Source organism: Equus quagga, chromosome 7 (assembly GCF_021613505.1).
Source record: "Equus quagga isolate Etosha38 chromosome 7, UCLA_HA_Equagga_1.0, whole genome shotgun sequence".
Classification (NCBI taxonomy): domain Eukaryota; kingdom Metazoa; phylum Chordata; class Mammalia; order Perissodactyla; family Equidae; genus Equus; species Equus quagga.
This window is the reverse complement of record NC_060273.1, coordinates 607,595-623,301: the sequence shown is the minus strand read 5'-3', so window position 1 is coordinate 623,301 and position 15,707 is coordinate 607,595. Positions and strand designations below refer to the sequence as shown.

The following is a 15,707-nucleotide window of genomic DNA, read 5'->3' as shown; positions in this document are numbered from 1 at the left end:
GTCCTGAGACCAGGCCCCAATTCTGGATGGCTGAGATCTCGTCCCAGGGCCAGTTAGGTAACATGTCTGGGCCTTGAAGGGGGAGTGGGCGTCAGGTCTGGCAGGGTGGGGTCCACAGACTTCCAAGCAAGATGAGCTGGCCCCGGCATCTCTGTCAGGAGGACACAGGAGGGCAGCTGGGCGAGAGGCTGAGGGCTGGACTTGGGCAGAGCTGTGGCCTTGGGGGATGGGGCTACAAGGGGAAGTTGGGCTGGGCCTGGTGCTGGGACACAAGGATCCACCCCCACACGCTAAGTAAAGGACGCTCCAAAAGGGCAGTTTTTTGATTTTATTATCCTGGAGCTCCTCCCTGCCAGCCCCAGGGGCTGGTCCTGGGGCACAGTGAGCAGGACTGAGGTCAGACAGGTTCACCCCTGGCCCTGGCAGCCTGGGACAGCTGGGCCAAGGGGTCAGCAGGTGCAAAAGTCCAAATTCTGGCACTTCAGGTGTGGCTGGCGCCTGGCCAGGCCCAGGGTGAAGCACGGCCTGCCGTGGCGGGCAGACAGGGCGCCATGGTCCTCTCCTGGCAGAGGGTCCGCGTGGGGCAGGCCCAGGCCCTGCACGGGCAGCATTCCTTCTGAGGTGGCCACTAGGAGCAGTTAGTGATTCTGGCCAGGAACTGCTGTGCCCACCACTCATCCAGGTCGATGGGCACGAAGTCTGTAGGCAGAGCAGAAGGCTAGGCAGTGAAGCCCCCCCCACGCAGTCGGCCTCTCTCCCCTCCAGCTCACAAGCCCTTCACCCGGACCCCCCATGTAGCAGGTGCCAGGAAGAAGTGGGTCAGGTTTGTCCCCTCCCCAATCCCCTGGGGTTAAAATCTAGCAGGGCCCAGGTCAGGGTGGGAGGGAGTGGAGGGGACTCGGAGGGCAGGGGGGCTCACTCTGTAGCCGGGGGTTGGGGGTCCTCTCCACGTACTGCACAGGCCTCGACCCACTCTCACCGGCTGGGCCACCACCCAGCTGCTGCTCCACTTGTTGCCAGGCTATGGGGAAAAGGTGGTCAGCTGAGCCAGGGCCGTGGCACCCTGGACCCCAGCCCAGAACTGGAAGTGGGTAGCCTGCTGGACAGTCGCAGGACACCCAGGCGAACCCAGCCTTTTGGCTGCTGTGTCAGCCTACAGTCAGAAGAAGACCAGTGGCCCAGGCCATGCCCTCGGGCCTCAACACTACCTTCGGACACAAATCGGACGTTCTCCTCGTGGGCCAATGTGTAGGTCTCCTGGGTCCCCTCGAGGGATGGGGATGTGGTGGGGGGCCGCCGACCATTCACCCGATTGAACACAAGCCTCGGCCCCGGACTGTGGGAATGGGGAGAAGACGGTCAGCAACCATGCCAAGCCCAGGTGCTACCTGGCAGAGCTGCAGGAGCAGCCTCAGGCCACACCCACTGTCCCCAGGCCAGGCCCAGCCTGGGGCACTTCCCCAGACCGCAGGACAGTGGCGTGCTGTAGCTGGTGGGCGAGGCCTGTCTCCAGCGGGCACGAGCCCCCGGCAGCTCAGCTCACCCCTGCAGCCCCTGGTCCTGAGGTAGGCCTGTGACTGCAGGCCGCGGAGGCTCCCAGCTCTCTGGGTCCCAGATCCCCGGCAGGGCTCCATGCTCCAGGCACACAGGTGTCCCTCAGCCAACCCCACTGCCACCTCCCCTATATTGGCCAGGCCTGCAGCCAGTCAGGCAGTGTCCTGACCAGTGCCACCAGGTCACCTTGTCCCAACCCCACGTGCCAGGCACAGTTCTTAGGCACCTGCTCCCCCACAGAAGCTTTTCCAAGTCACGGACACCTGCAGCATGGGAAGAAAGACCCAAGCAAGAGCCAGGCGGCCTGTGCCCTTCCCTCTCCCCAGCTGCCCCAGGCCCCATGGGGACAAGCCCCAAAGTCTGGTCTGGTCAAACAGCGAGGAGTGCGGGTGGGCCATCCTGAGCGGGGCAGCTGTGACGGCAAATCGGGCCCATCCCTGCAGGCCCCAAATGGGGTAACGCTCTTGCCCACAGGGGCGGGAATGCTGAGAGAAGGGCTGGCCCCTGGGTGCTGGAGCTCAGCCCCATGGGCACTTGATGTCCAGGGAGGTGCTGGGCCCAGCGCTGTGCACACGAAGCCTAGGACGGGGCCGTGGAGGGAGCAGGGCCGCACCTACAGCAGGAGGTGGGAGCCGGGAGTCCTGGGCTGTACGTGCCACTCCGCCAGGCACTCGCGGTCCCGCCGACCTGCTCGCCATCCTGGGCTCAGGTGCCCCACCGCCGCTCGGGGTTCCTCCTCGGCTGAGAAGGGCACTAAAATAAAGAGGAGCGTCTTGAGGGGCACCGGTCCCACCAGCTCCAGGCCGGCAGGGTCTGGTGGCCACAGAAAATCTAGAGAGATGGGGCTCCTCCCAGGCCTGAGCTGCACAAACCAGAGGAATGTAAAGGTTCGTCTCAACTTGGGCAATCCCCTGGCCTGCCATGCAAGGCCGAAAACTCTAGGAAAGTTTGGAGACTGGATGTTGAAGAAAGGGCAAAAAAGGGAATTGCAATCAAGGGTTGTGGAATCACAGGGACCAAGGCACTGGCCTGGTGGGGCACAGAAGGGGTCCCAGCAATCTGGTGCCTGCCTGCCCCCTGCCCCCTGCTGGCAGTTATGGTTACATAAGGCTGCTCCACGGGCCCTCTGGGGAAAAGGGCACTGGCTTCCACACGCACCTGTGGACGAAGGCCACCCTGTGCCCGCTCCCAGGGACACTGACCAGCTGACCTGCAGGCAAGCTCCAGCTGACAGCGCCTGAGTCCCTGCTCAGTGCGACACAGGCATCCTCTCGCTTAATCTCCTCCATGACCCCCCAGGGAGACCACTCACCCCTTTTCAGCCCAGAAACCTGGGCTCAAGAGGGAAGTGACCTGTCCAAGGTCACACGCTGTGAGTGGGTGGCAGTGTCAGGACTTTACACACCTGTCTGACCCCAAAGCTGCCACCAAGTACAGCTCCCAAGCCACCTCCCCACCCACTGCAGCCTGCTGTCTGCCCCTGCCCCGTCAGGGGGTCACATGCCCCGTTTTATCTTCCCCGCAACAGCTGACATCTCGTTTGTCCTATTCTCTCTCTCTAGCCGGGAGGGAGAGCTCATCAGAGGCGCAGACCCATGTGGGCTCTTCACGACCACAAGCAGCACCCAGACCCAGGCCGGGCAACAACACAGGCCCGCACATTCAGCCAGTCACTGAGTGTTTGCGGCGCGCCAGGCCTGGAGGACGAGCAGTGGCCCCTGCACCCCCTCCCTCCCAGAAAGGCGCTGCAGAGACAAGAGCAGAGAAGGTGGCAGGAAGTCTTGGAGCGATTTTAGAGGGTGACCCCTGAGAAGGTGCAGGAGTGGGGCTGGGGGCTCCTCCGCGGGGAGGACCTGCTGGCTGCTGGGACAGTGCGGGGGTGGGGGGCGCCGCTCAGGGAATGGAGAGTGACCTCGGAGGGAAAGGGACAGCAAGGCCAGCACACACTCTGAGTGCTCACCACTCCCCTGCAGCCAGCAGGAGACAGCGGCACACAGGACTAGGGGACCCAGCTCGTCAGCACCCTCCTGTCCAGGGACCTGGCAGGCTGCTGTGTGCGGGCTAGCTCAGGGCCGGCTGAGGGTGGGTGTGAGGCCTCCAGGGGGTTTTAAGGTCTCTGCACCATCTTTCCCATCTCTTTCCCCAGCTCCCTCAACTCTGCCACACATGCCCCCTGCCTCCCCGAGCCTCGGGCCATGGAGAGGGTGACAGCGGGTTTCTCCAGGTAAGGGGTGGCTCCCTGCCTGCGTGACCAGTGGTGTCAACACACCTATGCCTCATTTCCTCCCCTGGGAGGTAGGGCAGCTGTGAGGACCAAGGCCAAAGTCACAAGACAGTGTGACAGCACAGCCCAGGTCCCGGGGAACGGCCCCCGAGGCCCCATGCACCTCCCTCCCCAGGATGCACCTGTGGCTGGCCTGGACCGGCTTCCTCACTAGGGTCCTGCCCCAAATGGTCAACATGCCCCCAGCAGGAGACCCCTGGAAAGGGCCTCAGCCCAGAAGGGTGCCCACAGGCAGTGCGATCTGTGGCACCTGGGGCCAGAACTGAGGGGGAGGGGCAGGCTGGGGCCCTACAGCACACTACTCCGGACCTCCTGGCCAACAGCGGAGGCTGTCTGTCCTGGCTTGGGAATCTCTCCTTCCACACACCCTCCTCCTGAGCCCCTCAGCACTGCCTCAGTGGGGACAGTCTGCTGCACCCACTCACAGCCTAGGCCAGAGCCTTGGGGCCTGTGTGGGCCTAGACCACAGCCCAGAGCCCAGGAAATGCAGAGAATGCATGAAACCGAAGGCTGAGGGCTCCAGCTGAAAAAGTAAAAGGTTCGGCCCCGGTGGGTGATGTGGCACCAAAGTGGTGGGGTCAAGCCTCTCCTCAGACTCTGCGGCACAGACATGACCGCTGGTCAGGGAACGACAGGCTCTAGGAGCCCCCAGCATCTTGGGGTCCTCCAGCACCCAACCAGGGTATCTGGGGTGAAGGGCAGAGAGGGCAGCGGTCCGGCAGGGCCGGAGGGAACCACGTGCACCTCTCCTCCAGTGCGCAACGCAAGCAAAGGGAGGGAGAGGCCAGGGCAGCTTGCCTCAAACCTTGGCCTGGCAGCCCAAGGTCGCCCGGGGCATCTGACTCAGCCGCCTGGAGCTCCTTCGACCCAGCTGGTCGGCCTTCTCTCCACTGGGGGTCCCCCGGGTGCCCTAGGGCCGGGAGGCATGGGGGTCCACGAACCTCTGGCCCAGCCAGGTGCCAGGTGAGGCGGAAGCGCAGGGGTGCGGGAGCCAGTGCGGCCGCGCGGGCGGGACGGAGGCGGCGCGCCCCTGCCCCGCCCCCGCGCGCCCCGCTCCCGCCCCGCCCCGCGCATGTGGCCGCGGTTCCGCTAACCTTTCCCCAAGGTCACCCTCCGGGCCCCGCGGCGGCCGGCGGGCGAGGGGGGCGCCGGGGCCGGGGTCTCACCTCGACAGGGGCCAGGGTCCCGGCGGCTGCGCCCGCGGGGGCGGCGGGGTGGGCGGCGCGGGCTGCCGGCATTTCAGGAGCTCGCCGAGCCTGCTCTCCACCTGCTGCTGCGTGGGACCTGCGGGCACCGGAGGACGCGTCAGCCGCGTGCAGACCCCCGGGACGGCCACGGCGTCCGGACCCCCCCGGCCCTGCCCGCCGCCGCCCTGCGCACCTGTGCGGCGCTGCGCGACCAGCTTGCTGGGCCCCTTGGTGATGGTGTACATGGTGCGGAGGGGCCTCCCCGCGCGCGGCCGGCGGCCAGATCCCGCGCCCTCCGCCCGGCGCGCACTTGGCGGGCGCCGAGGGCGCGGCCCCTTTAACGGGCTGCCGGGCGCGGCCGGGAGGGGGCGGGCCCGCCACACGCCCCCGGCCCTTAAAGGGCCCGCGCCGCTCGGCCGCCCGGGGGCACGAGGCGGAGGGCTGAGGTGGCGCTCGGCCCTTTGGGAAACCGGCCGCAACCAGCGCCCCGCCCACACGGCCCAAGGCCAAGGCCGAGGGAGGGCCCTGGGGCCTGGGACGCTGTTTGCCGCCCGGGGTCCGGTGAGCCGAGGCGCCCGCACCACGGGCCAAACTCTGGGCCCAGGCCCCTGCGGGGTCAGTGGTGATGTCCAAGGAGGTGACGGCCCTGCCCTTGCCAGGCGCTGGGGGTGCTGGGTGTGGACCCTGGAAGCAAGGGTGTTCCCACTCATGTCCGGGAGGCTCAGCTCAGATGATTTCGTGGGCCTGGGCCACTGTGAGGCATCTCTCTTGGCCTGCGTCTTGAGACAGAAGGGGTCAGAGATGAGAAAAAGGGGATCGGCCCCCTGGGTGTGGACAGATACCTGAGGCACTGGAAATCTCCTCCCCTCCCCCAGGTCAGGAGCAGGGGTGCATTCTGCTCCCGGTCTCAGGCACCGTGCCCGGGTGCACCCCAGCTCCAGGGCAGAGGCTGCTTACTAATCCAGCAGCAGCGTGGGACTGGATCCTGGGAGAGACGTGGCTGAGGCCGCCTTGCCTGTGTCATCCTGCAAAGGGCAGGGCCGTTAGGCCCCCAGGCAGTGGGGTCTGCCACAAGACCTCCTGTAGTGACAGTGCCTCCAGGCACCGTACCCTGCCTGGACACAAGCAGTCCCTTCTAGGTGGGCTCTACTCACAGGGTTTCCACAGCAGCCCAGGTGGGGCAGGGGGACCACAGCACTGGTGGGTTTGGGGACTCGGCAGGAGGCTCTGTCCTCCTCCATTTAGTTGGGTTCAGTCCTTAACAAATGTCCCCCCACCGGAGAAAAACTCTGCTCAGGGTCATCTGGGAGTCATGAAATCCACCTTGAGGCTCATGCAGCCACCTCGGGCCCTCAGACCCCTGCGCTGCTCCCGCAAATGCTTGAGGAGGTTCTGTCCAGCTGGCACCAGGGCCTGGGGTGTCCAGGGGGCATTGTCTCAGCCCGGGAGCTGGTGCCCCAGGAGCAGAGGGACTTGCCCTCAGCCAAGTGACCCAGTGGGCTCCTGAGCAAACCCAGCCCAGCTCTGCCACACCCTACCTTTGGAGGGGGCCTGACGCCTCCCACCCAGGCAGGGCTGAGAGGCCAGGACGGTGGAGCGGGTCTTTCTTGTCTAACCTCCAGACAAGCAGAGCACACAACATGGAGAGGAGTGGTGAGCGCGGTGGTGGGGGGGGGGGGGGATCAGCAGGACCCCCACCCCACCTGCTCTGTGCTGGCCGCATCCCTCCGGGCTACTCCATGTGTCTCTGTGGCTGGTAGGGGTGACCAGGCCTGCTTGGGGCCCCTCAGGGGAGCTTGCATCCTGGGGTGACTGGGCTGTCTTGCCTCTTCTGTGCCCCTCCACAGCCCTTTGGCTCTGCGTCCTGTCCTGAGCCAGGCTGAAGGACAAGGGTTCCCTCCCCAGCTGCCTCCTCTGCAGGACCAGGCTGGGCTGGGCTAGGCCTAGATCTGTGACCCTGAGAGGGGAAGGGGGCTGGTGAGCCCTGCTGCCCAGGCAAGAGTGTGTCCAAGGAGTCCAGGCCTGAGTATGTCCCAACCCCAGGACCCTCACTAGCCGGCTGGCCCCTCCTTTCATCCCTGTGATGCCATCCCTTGTCCCTCCCCACAGCAGTGTCAAGGCTGGCCTGATCCTGCATCATCTGCTGGCTGTCTGGCCTCTGCGGTGGCCTTGAGCATGTGTCTCCCTCATACACTAGGGAGACACCATAGGGAAGGGGTCTGGGAGGGGGGTGTCCCAAGCAGAGGGAGCAAGGCCCCGGTGTGGGGGAGCGCATGTCCCCGCAAGCTGACGGAGCTCTCTGAGAGCTCCTTTCCCCAGGCCCCTGTGGACGAAAATAATCCATAACCAATCTATAAATGAAAATTTGGGTGAGTTTATTCTGAGCTTAAATCTTAGGATCATAACCCGGGAGAGTCTTTCCACAAAGGAACAGAGCACTCCAAAGAAGTGGGGGTACACAGGGTGGTTATATACCCCCAAGGAGGGTGTTTCACATATGATTGAAATGTCCCTCCCACAATAATCACAAGATTGCCCTGTCAGCACAGCGCTTGATGGACACAGCAGGTAGTGGTCTGCTATCTCGGTGGGCATAGCAGGAGGCAAGTGTATTGTCTCCAGCTGGGCGGTCACAGGTGAGCGCAGCAATCAGTTTCTAGCCCAAGGAAAGATACTTAATCCTTAAGGAGATGCCAACGTTGGGAGGGGGAGGGAAGTTGCACCTTTATCTCAAGGGCCTTTGCTCTTGCCATAGGGAATCTCTAAAGCAGATATACAATGCATGCTCAAAGGCCTCCGTCAGGCCCTTTTGGAAAGACAAGGTCAGGCCGAATTAGGTTTACATCAAATGGCTTCCTCATATATTCCAATATATCCTATTACTTGCCATTTTTATTTGTCACCCCCCTCAGGCCAGCATGGACAACAGGTCCCGCCTTGGCTCAAGCCCTCTGGTGGTCAAGGCCTCACATAATATCCTGGTCCTCCCCACAGGCCTTGTCTGAGGTCAGAGGTTGGGCCCTGAGCCCTCAGAAGGGGTCCTGGATAGGAGCAGCTGAACATGAATGGTCCTGACAGGCAAGAAGGGAAGGGGTGCAGGACAAGCCAGGGACAGGTGGGGTGGGCAGTGAGAGAGTGCACTGGTCCCCAAGGGATGCTGCACTAAGGAAGCAGGGAGGGGCCAAGGGAGGAGGAGGGCCAGGTGGCAAAGCCCTGGCCTGTGTCCCAGAGGGGCCTTCCAGCCTCACTGCTCCCAGGACCCGGCTATGAGCACCATACTTGCCTTGGCCTGGGGACAGAGCCTGGTCTCGGTGGGGTATAGGGAGGGTATGGCCAGAGCCTCTGAGAGGTCAGCATCTTGACGGTCTGCTACCAAGAGCTCCGCTTGGCTCTCATGGTTGAGCAGGAACCCCAGCCAGCCTGGTGCGGGACAGCGACTCCCGACGAGCTCAAGGTTCTGCCCCCTCGCCTCGCTGGCCCTCCCTTGGAGTATGCCGTCTGCGACGGTGGGTCAGCCTGTGAAGCCCCCCCCCAGGCAGCGTTTTGCCGCCAGCAACATTCCCTGTAGTCAGTGAGGTTGGGACTCTGTCCTGGAGTTGGAGAAGGGGGCAGTTGGACGGGAAGGAGGAGCCTGACTCAGCACGCAGAAAAAATGGTTGTCAGGGTAAGAAACAGCCTTATCTCATGGGCCCCACTCATTCTCATAAAAACAAGTACTGTTTTTCTCCTTTAAAAAGCTCTTAAACACAATAGTGCAATTTTATGTAAAAGGAGAAAGAAGTTTAAGTTTCCAGTCTTCCTCAGTTACTTTCCAGATCTGAAATCCATGCGCTCACCAGCCCGGACTGGAGGATGGGCTCTGACAATGGACGGTTGACCAGCAGCCCCAGGGAGAGGCTCTGGCTGGACGTTCCTGCACCTACCACTCGCTTTCTAGGGACTGCTTGGCCCATTCCCAAACCCGGGGGCACTAAAGCTACCTCCACCCGGAAGCTCAGAGCGTGACCTTATTTGCAGATGTAATTAGGCAAGGAATTCGAGATGAGATCACTTGATTAGGGTGGGCTCTAAATCCAATGAGGACGGGCCTTGTAAGAGAAAAGAGAGGGAGGTTTGGATGCAGGCAGAGAGACACAGAGAAGGCCACGTGAAGTCGGAGGCAAGGATCCAAGTGAGGCCGAGCCTGGTGGTGCAGTGGTTAAGTTCATAGTTCCACTTTGGTGGCCTGGTTTGCCAGTTCAGATCCTGGGTGTGGACCAACACACCACTTGGCAGGCCATGCTGTGGCAGGCATCCCACGTATAAAAGTAGAGGAAGATGGGCATGGATGTTAGCTCAGAGCCAGTCTTCCTCAGCAAAAAAGAAAAAAAAAAGGTGGCTTGGCAGCGGTTGTTAGCTAAGGGCCAATCTTCCTCAAAAAAAAGAAAGACTCAAGTGGCATGGCCACAAGCCCAGGAACACCTGGAGACCCCAGGGGCTGAAGGGGTGAGGAAGGATCCTCCTGGAGGGACTTCGGAGGGAACCGACACCTTTATTTTGGACTTCTGGTCTCCAGAACCATGAGAAAATAAAGTGTTGTGTTAAGCCACTCAGTTTGGAGATAATTTGTTCCAGCAGCTCTGGGAAACTCGTGTACCAAGGAAGGGGTGGCGGGTGAAGGCACCAGAGAGGAAGCGCGCAGGGCACGGGACCTCGGAAAAGAAGCTGGACCCTGCTGTGGGCTCTGGAGGTCCGGGGCCAGCACTTGGGGAGGCTCCACAGCCCCATTGTGGGTGAGCGTGACTGCAGGAGATGGGCCCTTGCCCAGGAGCCCAGGCCCCAAGACAGGTGGCAGGTGGGGGTTGGGGGGCGGTGCAGGATGGGCCTTCCTCCCGGGAGGAAGTGCCTCCAGGTCTTGGCCTGAGGCCTGAGGCCAAGGCCAGAGGGAGGTGTGCTTTGTGGCAGAAGGGCAGCGATCTCAGGTCCCCTCACGGCTCTCTGGGCACAGGGGAGTCTACAATGTGGATAAACACTCATTTGGAAAGGTGGCCTGCGCCACACAACCTCCCACCAGTGGGAGACAAGCCCCTCCAGAGGGCGTCCTGGAGCTGGACTCTGCCTCAGAAGGGGGCATTTCCAGCCCCAACAATAATGCATCTTTGAAGCCGGGTAGCTGAGGGTTACTGTAAACATTCAATAAGAGCATGATTCCCCTTCAACCTGGTTCCCAACACAGACGCACATGAAAAGAAGGTGACTTTATTAGTTTGCTGTTTTCTCGTTTAACCTGAGTGGTGACTCAAGGTCACCAGGATTTATGAGCTTGTTTCGCAGAAGACAATGTCTTCGAGGAAGTGATGATCACCAGAGAACCAGCCTCCAGCTGGTGTTGTAAGTCTGACTGCCCCAGGACTTATCTGGAGTGAGAGAAACACAATTCCCCCTGTTTCTCCAAAACTCCTCCGCCCAAGCCCCTTAGCTCTATAAACCCCGCCTCTCTTCTTTTGTTACGGCAGATTTGAGAGAACCTGTCCTCCCACTTTCTCGTTTTGGCCAATTCGAATAAACCTTTCTCCATCTCCAAGTACGTGTCTCCATGATCAGCTTGTTGTGTATCGAGCACTCGAACTAGAGATTAAGAGGTTCTGAATCAGATACAACCCTGGGAGGCAGCACTGAGCTCAGGACACTCACAGGGTCTAATGTCAGGGGGTCCTGGACCCTCCGTGAGTCTGACACACATCCAAGACTTTCCAGAAAACGTGTGCTCACACAGCTCACGTGTATGCGCGTGTATTCACACACACTCACACCATCTCACTGCAGCAGAGGCTGTGCTCGGTCGTGTCCAGCTGCTTCTGTCCCCAGCTTTGAGTTTGGGGAGTGCCGAGGGCCGGTATCCAGCCCCAAGTGACGATGTGGCAGGCGGATATCAACCTGAGGTCCAGTGCTGCCAAACAGAAGACACTGCTGGGCATCTGGGCAGTTCCTTAAAGCAGCGCCTCTCTTACAGGACGCAGGGTGTAAAGGAGAACTTCTTTTTCCGTATTCACAACACTCTGACACCAAATGTGTGGGTTTTCCTCACCAAGCAATTCTCCAGTTTTCTGCAAACATCACTTGGGTATCCTACAATTTAACTCAATTCTGACACTATCTACATGGAGTTAGCACAGACTCCACAGGCTGAGGGCTCAGTCCCACAAGATTGCCCCCACTGTAGACGCCAGTCACAAGTCCACATTGTCACCTGTGCTCTGATCCACTGGCTATAAATCGGGGTTCCCACGGCCCCCTCCTCCGCTTGCATAATTTGCTAGAATGGCTCACAGAACTCAGGGAGACACTTTACAGAATGTTTATGGTTTATCATAAAGGATACAGCTCAGCAACAGCAGACGGAAGAGACTCACAGGAAAGGAGTAGGCGGGGACGAGAAGCTTCCACACCACCTGGAGCGCCAACCGCCCTGCCCCTCCCCCCCCAGTGGTCACCACCCCGGAAGCTCATCAAACCCTCTCATTTGGGGTTTCTTATAGATGCTCCCTTACGTAGGCATGATTGATTAAGTCGTTGGTGGTTGGTGATTAGCTCAGTCTCCAGCCTCTCCCCTCCCCAGAGGTCAGAGGTTGGGGTGGGCTGAAAATTCCAACCCCTTAATCACATGGTTGGTTCCCCTGACAACCAGCCCCCACCCTCCCAGAGTCACCTGTGGGTGTGAACCCGGGTCAGGTTGAAAGGGGCTTGTTCTGAATGATGACAGGTGCTCCTCTCACCCCACCACTAAGGAAATCCCCAGGGTTTTAGGAGCTCTGTACCAGGACGAAGACCAAATATATATTTCTTATTATATGACAATATTGCAGGATGGCCCCGGCCCAGGAGTCCCATGTGAAGCCACCAAGAAGCCTGGTGCCTGTTGGGTGGGCAGGGGGGGTACCTAGGCAGTGAGGTCTCAGGTGGCCACTGGTCATTGCAGGTGGGGGTCAGGGACAGGGATGTTCATCGAGGGACACTGCTTCTCTACCCTAAGACACAGAAAATGCTCAGCTGACAAACCAGGAGGAGGTGAGGCAAAAGGTGAGGCAGGGAAGGAAAGCTCAGGCTGTGAGACGGGAAGGCCTGCTGAAGGAGGAGGCTGGTCACAAGGCGGAATGCCAAGGCGGCTGCCTAGAGGCGTGCAGGTCTTCCCACTGAGTGGCACTTTCCCAAGGGCGCTGTCCAGACCAGCCAACCCTACACCACTTCCGGTCCCTAAACTGCAAGGCTGCCCTCCCAGTCTGGCCACTGACCACACCCACGCCCCAGGCCCTGGTCCCACCCTGCACACCCCATGGACGGCAATCCTAGGCTGAAGTCCTGTCAGGGCCATCCTCTGAGCCCCGGGCAGAGTGACATCGGGTATAGGGGTCTCAGTTGTGAAAAACTGCCCGGCAAAGGAGACAACTTAGTCCTGCCTGCGGAACAGGGCCCCTCTGACACATGGGCCCCAAGCTGACAGCCGGGGAAGCACCTTGGTCAGCAAATGGGTCTCCGACTTGCTTCACGGGTCACTGACCCCTCGTAACATCCATGGCCCCCGGGCTAGCGCTGGTTATCTCAGTGTCACAGAGAAGCCTTGAGCATCACAGGGCCCCTCTGTGAGGGCGGCCCAGTCCCCGCAGGTGGGGACCACCCCGCCCACTCTCAGCCCCGCCCCCATCGGCTCGCGGATGCCCGCGGTTGCCATGGTCTCCATGGCGCAGGCCCTAATCCACGTTGTCCTCAAATCCGCGTCGCTCAACCCCGCTCCTTCCCTTCGAGTGCTGGGCGCTCAAGCGACCCCGCGAGACGCCCCACTGTTGCGGACCCCGCCAAGCTGGCGCTCCTGCCCTGGCTGCTGGTGGTGGCGGTGGCGGCGGCGGCGGCAGCGCAGCGCATGCGCTGTTATGTCTCTGCGCTCGGGATGGCTGCGTCACAACCTCCTAAGGCTCGAAGACGGACAGTGCCCCAACAGCGCCGCTGGTGTAGTGGTATCATGCAAGATTCCCATTCTTGCGACCCGGGTTCGATTCCCGGGCGGCGCACGGCGTTTTTTGGCTTTTCTCCATCTCAAAAAACTTAACCCCTGTTGACAGTAGAGATTTCAAAAAGAAAAACAGAAAGAGGGGGAACCATCCGTCCCGGTGTAGCGTGTCGACTTTAAAAATAAAACAGCCAGTTATTTTACCAGCAAAACGAATTTATTCCGGAAAAAACAAAGAATTGCAATCCAGGACATGCATACGACGGTGGACCATAGGCAAGTCAACAATCAAAGGAGAGGGACTTTATTTTACAGGGTAAGGAGGAAAGCAGGAAGGGTTGTTTTGAATGAAAGTCCATCAGAGGAACGCAAGAATTCAGGGTGTTGATGGTTTCTCACTGGCTGAGTTGTTGGGGTCCTCGATTTCTGTTTGGGATAGGATGCTCATTTTCCTGTAATTGACAGTTTTTTCCTATTGACACCTTCTGTTGGGGTCTGTAATTGATGGGAGTGGTACTGCGTGGGAGCTCCCCCTTCTAGCCTCCTGACTCTGCTTTAAATGAAGTTTACTTTTATAAATTTTCACAAGCACGGATGAGACAATTTCAGAGAGTGATAAGCACTATGAAAACGCTAGGACGGCCAGCAACCAGGTGCTGAGCAGAGCCGTGCTTGTAAACCAGCGACTCAGGCTCGCGCCTCGACCTGGTCCTGATGGCTCAGGGCCCTTTAACACGGGGAGCAGGTCCTTCTGGGAACCGTAGTCCGTTGGGGCGGCAGCTTGGCTTCCGGACCACAGCTTCCGGACCACAGCTCCTGGCAGGCTGGCGGTATGGATCCGATGGTGGTGGCTGCTGCTGCCGAGCGGAACAAGGATCCCATCCTGCGTGTGCTGCAGCAGTACGTGGACCCGGCCCAGTGTGGCCTCCGCGTGCTCGAGGTGGCCTCGGGCTCCGGCCAGCATGTGGCCCACTTCGCGCGCTCCTTCCCCCATGCCGAGTGGCAGCCGTCAGATGTGGACCAGCGCTGCCTGAACAGGTGCGGGGAGCGGCAGGAAAGTGGGACCCGGGGTCAAAGTGGGCAGGCCGCGAGGTCAGGCCGAGCTGGGTCGGTCCTGCCGCCCCCACTCCCGCGCAACCGTGTCTCTCTAAGCCTCCTCCACGCAGGGCTGCAGGGGGCGTCAGAAATGGGTGCACAGGCCACTGCCACCCATAGGTGCGCTTCCACAGCATCTCAGCCACCACTCAGGCCCAGGGGCTGTCCAACGTGAAGACCCCGCTGTACCTGGATGTGACCTGGGATTGGGAGCAGTGGGGTGGGATCCTGCCACAGTCGCTGGACCTGCTGCTCTGCATCAACATGATCCACATCAGCCCCCTGAACTGCACTGAGGTGGGTAGGCAGGTCGAGCCACCCAGGGGCCACCCAGCTGCGCCATGCGCACTCTCCCCCTGCACTGGGAGGGAGCGAAGTTCAAGGTTTGCCCATATCACAGACTGGGCACTGAGGTACAGAGGTCAGGCTGAGACTCAGCCCAGGGCCCAGGGCTCTCTGTGGGTCTGGGGAAGGCTCCTCACTGCCATGCTGGCTCCTCTCCCCCAGGGGCTCTTCAGAGCAGCAGGACACCTGCTCAAGCCCAAGGCACTGCTCATCACCTACGGGGTGAGTGCTTCTGCCACAGACTGGCCTCCCCTGCAGGATGCTCCTAGCCAGCCTCAGCTGTCCTCTCTTCTGGGCTCCCTCCCTCCAGTCTCAGTATTTCAGTTGCCCTATCCCTGGCTGCTTGTCACCCTTGAAACACACCCAGGCCCTCCCCTCTCCAACACCCCCCTGGTCACCTGCCAGTCTTCCTGCACCCACTAGGCTCACCAGCTGGTCCTTAGTTGTCCATCCCCCCTCTTGGGGGCAGGGAGGGGGGTGTCCTCTTCATCCTCTGTTGCCAGCCTGCCAGTCTGCCCAGTGGCTGACTGGGGAATGGCTGACCCTGGGTTGGTGGCTGGTGGGCAGAGCCATGTCCCCTTGTCTCCACAGCCCTTTGCCATCAACGGGAAGGTCTCTCCCCAGAGTAACGTGGACTTTGATCAGACCCTCAGATGCAGGTCAGAGCTGGGTGGGTGAGGGGCCTGGCTGGGAGGGTAGGTGGGCTAGGCAACCCCTAGGCCACCACTCCGCCTCCTTCCCCACTGCAGGAACCCTGAGTGGGGGCTGCGGGATACAGCCCTTCTGGAGGACCTGGGCCGGGCCAGCGGCCTGCTCCTGGAGAGGATGGTAGGTGGGGAGGACTAGGGGTGCAGGCGGTCTCCCTGGGGGCGAGAGGCAGCTTCTCTAGTCAGAGCATCTCCCCCAGGTGGACATGCCAGCCAACAACAAATGCCTGATTTTCCAGAAAGAGTAACCCCTCCTTCTCCCACATGCCTGTGTTCCCACTGAGGCCTCTTCTGGGACAGTGCCTGGGCTGGCCCGGTGGTGCAGCAGTTAAGTGTGCACGTTCTGCTTCTCAGCGGCCCGGGGTCTGCCCGTTGGGACAGTGCCAGACCTCTAGCCCCTGCCTCCCTGGGCCAGGGCATGGGGACTGGCCCTGCCTAGCCTTGGGGCTCTTGGCCAGTGGCCACAGGGCTGCTGAAAGGCTGAGAATAAAGCATTTCCTGTTGCCCGTTGCTGGTGTCCACCGTGCCTCCTCTGGGTGGTGCTGGGTGGG

At 60.9% G+C, this 15,707-nt stretch overlaps 2 protein-coding genes and 1 non-coding gene across 4 annotated transcripts; 2 read left to right on the top strand and 1 right to left on the bottom strand.

The window, feature by feature from the left end:
- Positions 1 to 313: 313 nt before the first annotated feature.
- Positions 314 to 5,379, bottom strand: MCRIP2 (MAPK regulated corepressor interacting protein 2). 2 transcript variants are annotated; one of them, XM_046665457.1, is made up of 5 exons: positions 5,219 to 5,379; positions 5,005 to 5,122; positions 1,209 to 1,336; positions 920 to 1,021; positions 314 to 699 (listed from the first exon to the last, which is right to left on the bottom strand). In XM_046665457.1, exons 1-5 carry the CDS (start codon positions 5,268 to 5,270, stop codon positions 629 to 631), a joined length of 471 nt encoding a protein of 156 aa, XP_046521413.1. In that variant the 5' UTR covers positions 5,271 to 5,379; the 3' UTR covers positions 314 to 628. The 2 variants fall into 2 exon arrangements, with proteins under 2 accessions (XP_046521413.1, XP_046521414.1); XM_046665458.1 differs by lacking the exons at positions 5,005 to 5,122; positions 5,219 to 5,379 and adding exons at positions 2,172 to 2,307; positions 4,780 to 4,963.
- A 7,620-nt stretch (positions 5,380 to 12,999) lies between these two features.
- TRNAG-CCC (transfer RNA glycine (anticodon CCC)) lies at positions 13,000 to 13,070 on the top strand. The gene has a single exon. It is a non-coding gene; the product is annotated as a tRNA-Gly (tRNA).
- A 209-nt stretch (positions 13,071 to 13,279) lies between these two features.
- METTL26 (methyltransferase like 26) lies at positions 13,280 to 15,666 on the top strand. Its single transcript, XM_046667256.1, has 6 exons — positions 13,280 to 14,047; positions 14,239 to 14,401; positions 14,612 to 14,671; positions 15,041 to 15,108; positions 15,199 to 15,277; positions 15,357 to 15,666. Exons 1-6 carry the CDS (start codon positions 13,842 to 13,844, stop codon positions 15,402 to 15,404), a joined length of 624 nt encoding a protein of 207 aa, XP_046523212.1. The 5' UTR covers positions 13,280 to 13,841; the 3' UTR covers positions 15,405 to 15,666.
- Positions 15,667 to 15,707: the final 41 nt, after the last annotated feature.

What these genes read in the sequence shown, in the direction of transcription:
- MCRIP2 (XM_046665458.1), bottom strand. Translation starts at nt 4,912, where the DNA reads ATGCGCGGGGCGGGGCGGGAGCGGGGCGCGCGGGGGCGGGGCAGGGGC. An exon ending in CCCGGCTCCCACCTCCTGCT is followed by an intron (nt 1,337 to 2,171) that starts GTAGGTGCGGCC and finishes CCATTCCCACAG; the next exon opens with TCCGGGGCCGAGGCTTGTGT. An exon ending in CGTCCGATTTGTGTCCGAAG is followed by an intron (nt 1,022 to 1,208) that starts GTAGTGTTGAGG and finishes TTTTCCCCATAG; the next exon opens with CCTGGCAACAAGTGGAGCAG.
- METTL26 (XM_046667256.1), top strand. Translation starts at nt 13,842, where the DNA reads ATGGATCCGATGGTGGTGGCTGCTGCTGCCGAGCGGAACAAGGATCCC. An exon ending in GCCCCCTGAACTGCACTGAG is followed by an intron (nt 14,402 to 14,611) that starts GTGGGTAGGCAG and finishes CCTCTCCCCCAG; the next exon opens with GGGCTCTTCAGAGCAGCAGG. An exon ending in GATCAGACCCTCAGATGCAG is followed by an intron (nt 15,109 to 15,198) that starts GTCAGAGCTGGG and finishes TCCCCACTGCAG; the next exon opens with GAACCCTGAGTGGGGGCTGC.